Source organism: Lynx canadensis, chromosome A1 (genome assembly GCF_007474595.2).
Source record: "Lynx canadensis isolate LIC74 chromosome A1, mLynCan4.pri.v2, whole genome shotgun sequence".
In the NCBI taxonomy this organism is placed as follows: domain Eukaryota; kingdom Metazoa; phylum Chordata; class Mammalia; order Carnivora; family Felidae; genus Lynx; species Lynx canadensis.
Window position 1 is genome coordinate 121,935,075 of NC_044303.2, and position 5,146 is coordinate 121,940,220.

General features: G+C 47.3%; 1 protein-coding gene across 1 annotated transcript; it reads right to left on the minus strand.

The window, feature by feature from the left end:
* GPR151 (G protein-coupled receptor 151) lies at positions 1–1,327 on the minus strand. Its single transcript, XM_030300920.1, has one exon. The coding sequence runs from the start codon at positions 1,311–1,313 to the stop codon at positions 54–56; it is 1,260 nt and encodes a 419-aa protein (XP_030156780.1). The 5' UTR covers positions 1,314–1,327; the 3' UTR covers positions 1–53.
* Positions 1,328–5,146: the final 3,819 nt, after the last annotated feature.

Sequence of the window (5,146 nt, forward strand, 5' to 3'; positions counted from 1 at the left end):
CAGCAGTGCAAGTAAATACATTAATCACAATTTGTTTTGCTTGGAAAATTAATCTATTTATCACAGTCTCCCGTCTCTTGATCGTCATGTTCCCAGGGGGTAGGGTCATTGTCTTGTACACAAGGGACTTTGTCCCTCTCATGCCAAAACTGCTCTACATCAGGAAGGATGGGGATCTGTGCCTTCTCCGTTCTGTCTACACTGGAGGAGGGAGAGCCAGGCTTCTCTCTCTCTGGTATGGGTGCTGGGGACTCTGGAGATGGGACATTGTCGGGAGGGACATTTGAGTTACCAGCTGGTGTTTTCTGAGACTCTGAGGCAGTTGGTGGTTTTTTGGTTATCATCCATTTCCACAAGCCTTTCAGGCCTTCCTTGAACTCTTCTGACATCACTAGGAAAATGAGAGGATTTGCCGAAGAGATGGAAAACATAAGGACTTGAGACAGGGCTATGAAACCTTGTGGTGGGGCTGGGCCTCCAGCCTTCAGGTGCCAGATCCACAGCCACGCTATCCAGTCGGGGAGCCACAGCACAGCAGAGGTGACAGCGATACTCAGCAACATCACTGTGAGCTGTCTGGAGCGCATCTGGTTTCTCAGATTTTGAGTCTTAGTGCCTCGTTTCTTACACTGACCATAAGCTCTCCAGAAATAAAAACTGGCAGAGAGTAATGGAAGACAAAACGCCAGGAGAGGGTAGAGCTTACCAAACATTGCCATGAACCTTTCGGCCACGGGGGGGACGTCCATGAGGCACATTTCCACACCTGCGTGAAGCCTGGTGGTGCTAAAGAACCATTCTGGCAGGGGGAGCAGGCTAGCTACAGCCCAGATGGCCACCAGCACTGACCAGATGGTGCAGTTGTGGATACTTACTTGCTTGGCTGGGTCACTCGCATACATGAAGCATGCTTTGGCCACGGCAACGATCGTCAGGCTCTTGGCTGCCATGCACGTGTGGATGAACCAGTCAGAGGACTTGCAGACAAACCAGCCTAGGTCCCAAACCCCTTTGAAGTATGCTGTCGCTCGGACGGGTGCAGAAAACAGCAGGAGAGAGAGATCAGCCAGGCTTAGATTCAGAATCAGGGAGTGGATCATGGATGGCTTCCCTTTCCAAGCGCTATGAAGGAGGACGCCAATCACGCAAAGGTTCCCCATGAAGCCCACCAGGCAGACAGCCACCAAGAGAGCTGGGACGATGGTCCTCCAGTCCTTGGAGTCAGAGGGCAGGTACCCTCCGGCAAAGTGGAGGTGAGCAGACGACACGTTCATGGTGCTGGAGTTAGAGTCTGTGGAGGCAGCTGCCAGCATCCCCTCTTCCACGCGGCTCGTCCTTACAGAAGTCAGCTTCTTTCTGTCTTCCTGCCCCGGCTCTTTTGCCTAGGAAATAAATAGGCTGTCATCCGTGTCAGATGACACCTCTGGACCCTCCCCTTGCTTGTTTCCTGAGAGCAGAGTGTGGAAGAACGTGGACCCGACTCTGCCTTATGTGACGCGTCTCCGCTGCAGTGAATGGTGAGCAGCAGGGCTGCTCGGGTGCCTCTCATTAGCAAGCCTCATGTCAGATCGGCAGCCCTGTGGGGTCAAAGCCCCAGAGACTCATAAATGATAAATGAGGACAACATACATGTAAGTGGGCTCTGTTCCTGGGGTGGGGGGGAGGGGTGTCGCGCGCCAGTCAGGCAATCGTTTTCAGCCAGCTGTTTCTAAAATCTTGACTGCCGTCTGTAACTCAGTAAAGCCCGCATCTGAGCAAGTCAGTCTTTTGCACAGAAACCTGAACCAGAATCACCCGCTTACTTGATGCAGCAGGTCTGGAGCAGGGCCCAAGAATGTGCATTTCTAACAAGTCCCCAGGAGATGTGGATGGCAGGGGTTGATCTGAAGCAAGGACCGATGCTGCTTTTCCCCCTGCGGAGATGGGCTGCTGCCTTCACCCATCCTACCCCACCGGCAGCCAGCTGAGAGCAAACACGCAGAGCTGGGGAAGGAAAACAAAAACTGCAAAGAAGTCCTACAGAAAAATCAAATTACAAATGACTCTAAATTTAGTCGCACAATTGCAAGTTTCTTTAGAAGTGATGATAGTTAGACTCTGAGCTAGAACACATTGAATACCATTTCAGCAACTGATGACGATGATGAAGGCAACCAAATGATGAATTAGGCTGCTCTGCAGACAGAACTCCCAGAGGAGTTACCTAGACGGGAGGAATAGAAGAAAAATAAACAATTTCTGTGGGGAAGGCGCCTTAGGCATTTTAAAGGAAGTTACATGCTAAAGTAGAAAAAAAAAATTTCACAGAAAAAAAATGATTCTAGAACCAGTCTTGACATGCATTCTATGGTGGCCAGTGGAAAGGTGCTCTGGAGGAATCTGAGGAGCTAGGGTCATTCGGGCAAAGGGGTTTGTGGAATCGCCACGAAGACGTGCCCTACTCTAAGCCTGGCGGAACCAGGAATGCTTTGTGTCCGACACAAAAAGTGCTGGGCTGGCAGTCTGACCTTTGGGTTCTGGTACTAGCTCTGTTTTCTATGAATTTGTCTCTGGAAACTAAGGGAATGACATTGAAAAATTCCTCAAAGCCTGAGCCATCTCGGCTCTACACTGCCAGAATAAGCAGCCCCTGAATATTGGGAAAGCTGTCTGTGCTGGTTTTCCTTGTCTGTCTGCCTTCCCTTTCTTTCTGGAAAGTCGTGGTGCTTAAGCAAACAGCAGTGGGGGGCAGTGCCTTGTCCCAGCCATGCGCCGTAACCCCCAGTTAGCGCTTTGGACGGTGAAACAATAGACGCCTCAACAGCAGCAGCACTTGTGGGGGGCGAAGAGGCCCCCTCCATCTCATGGGGAGGAACGTGGGGGGCGGTGCACAGAAACTCACTGAGCACTGCTGGAAGCAAATGGACACTGTGTGAATTATACACTAGCTGGAGTATGTGAAGGACAGCGGTTTGGGACCACAAACAAATACTCCTTTGTATCATGGCTTCAAGCTTATGATGGTCCAGGCTCCTGAAGACCGGTAAGACAAACAGCTACCTACATGAGTTCAAGAAGGATTTAACATCTCCAAAGTCTGATCTTGAAAAGATGAGTAAGGAAACTAAGCCCCGTTATGTGGTTCTTCCCCAGCCTGTTAAAATGGACTTGGAGACGAATTTGGTGGTCCAGCTAGAGACCAAATGTATGGCCTGAAGAACTGCAAGCCTGAGTTTTTCACATTTTCTGGAGGTAATTTATTTTAACTTTTTATTTTGAAATAATTGCAATCCGACTCGACTTCGGCTCAGGTCACGATCTCAAAGTTGTGGAGATGTGAGATGGAGACCCACATCAGGCTCTGTGCTGATGGCGTGGAGCCTGCTTGGGATTCTCTCTCCCTGTCTCTCTCTTTCTCTCTGCCCCTCTCCACCTCAAAATAAATAAACTTTAAAAAAATAAATTAAAAAAAGAGACCATATGCTTGCAGCAAAAAGGAATTTTCTCCATTGGCAAGCTGAATTACCTAGTCCAAGTTTTTGCTTTTCTTTTGATACATCAGCATTTGTGCATCTAGGTATTGGCAAGTGTTATATGTAGCTTGTATCCACTTTTTCTTCGTGTTAACATCATTTCCATTTAAAGGCTAGATATAACTTAGCAAACCTAAAGGAAGAAAACCCACCATATGCATTTCTTCTTATTTGTAAGTTGATCTTTGTTGATAACATATTCACTGAAATATAGGACTAAGTTGTATGCATAGTGAACATTTGTCAGGTTTCCCTATTTTTATTTATTTTGGAAAGTTGCCTCATATTTGAGCCCCTTTCCTGTTTGATAGAAGGGATCGTGGGGAGAAATTATGAGAGGGAGGTGGATTGAGCAAGTACAATACAGAAATAAAATGGGTAGTTATTTGGGATGAAAAGGGGAAGCAGCCTCCGCATCCCAGAATGCTGGAAACAAACCAAATGCCCACACTGGTGAATGACTAAGTAAATTACATTCATGCAGCGGAATACTATTCAGCCACATGAAGGAATGACTCATGCTACAGCATACATAGGTGAACCTCAGAAATACTCTGCTAAGTGAAAAGAGGCCAGACACAGAGACCACATGCTGTAAATTTCCTTTTAGATGAAATGTCCAGAAAAGACAAAAATACGGAGACAGAAAGTAGATTAGTGGTTTCCTGGGGCTGGGGCTGGGGTGGGAAAAGCGGTGAGTGCAGATAAGCACAAAGGATCTTTTTGAGGTCATGGAAGTGTGTTAAAATTGGATTGTGGGGATGGCTACACAACTCTAAATGTATGGAAACTCTTGTATACTCAACATGGGTGGATTTTATGGTATGCAAATTATACCTCAATAAAGCTTTTTTCTTTTCTTTTTTTTTTTAAGAGTCATTTGGGAGGGAGAAATAAAAGGTAAAGAGCAGATCTGTCCCTGCTCTTAGAATGCTCAGTTGGCTCCAGGAGAAGGGATATTCTATTCTGAGATTGTGATTTACAGACACAAATTATGCAGCCAGGGAGAGATTGCGGTTTAGAAGGACCCAAAGGAAAGTGCTGGCCGGGGAAGGAGGACATCTGAGGTCAGCAGAGAGAAAGGGAGAGTTTCAGAATTTGTTGTCTCTGGTGCTGGTTCCCCAGCTTGGAAATGGACTCCCAACACAGCCTTCTGCCTCCACTCCACACTCATGCTAAGCCCCCAGCAGCAATGCCACCGCCGCTCTCGCCCCCAAATGCCCAGATGGGTCCCAGGCTGCTCTTCCATGGGGACACCCCCATGGTGGTGACGTTAAGAGGAAGCCCCCTGGAAATTGAGCGGTAGTAATAAAACAGATAATATAAGCCATAGACTTTTATTTTATTTTTTTTTTAATTTAAAGTTGCAAACGACCTCAGCCAGTTTAAACTTCAAAGGAACCCAGACAGCTTCAAGCCTCCATTGAGCTGACAGCCCAGAGCCTGGAGCCTGCTTCGGATTCTGTGTCTCTCTGCCTCTCTGCCCCTCCCCTGCTCATGCTCTATCTCTCAAAAATGGATAAATGCTAAAAAAAAGAAAGAGAGAGAGAGAGAGAGAGAGAGAGAGAGAGAGAACCCAGACAAAGCAAAGTGGTGGGCAAGATTTTAAGTGGCTTAAAAAAAAAAAGAAAGAA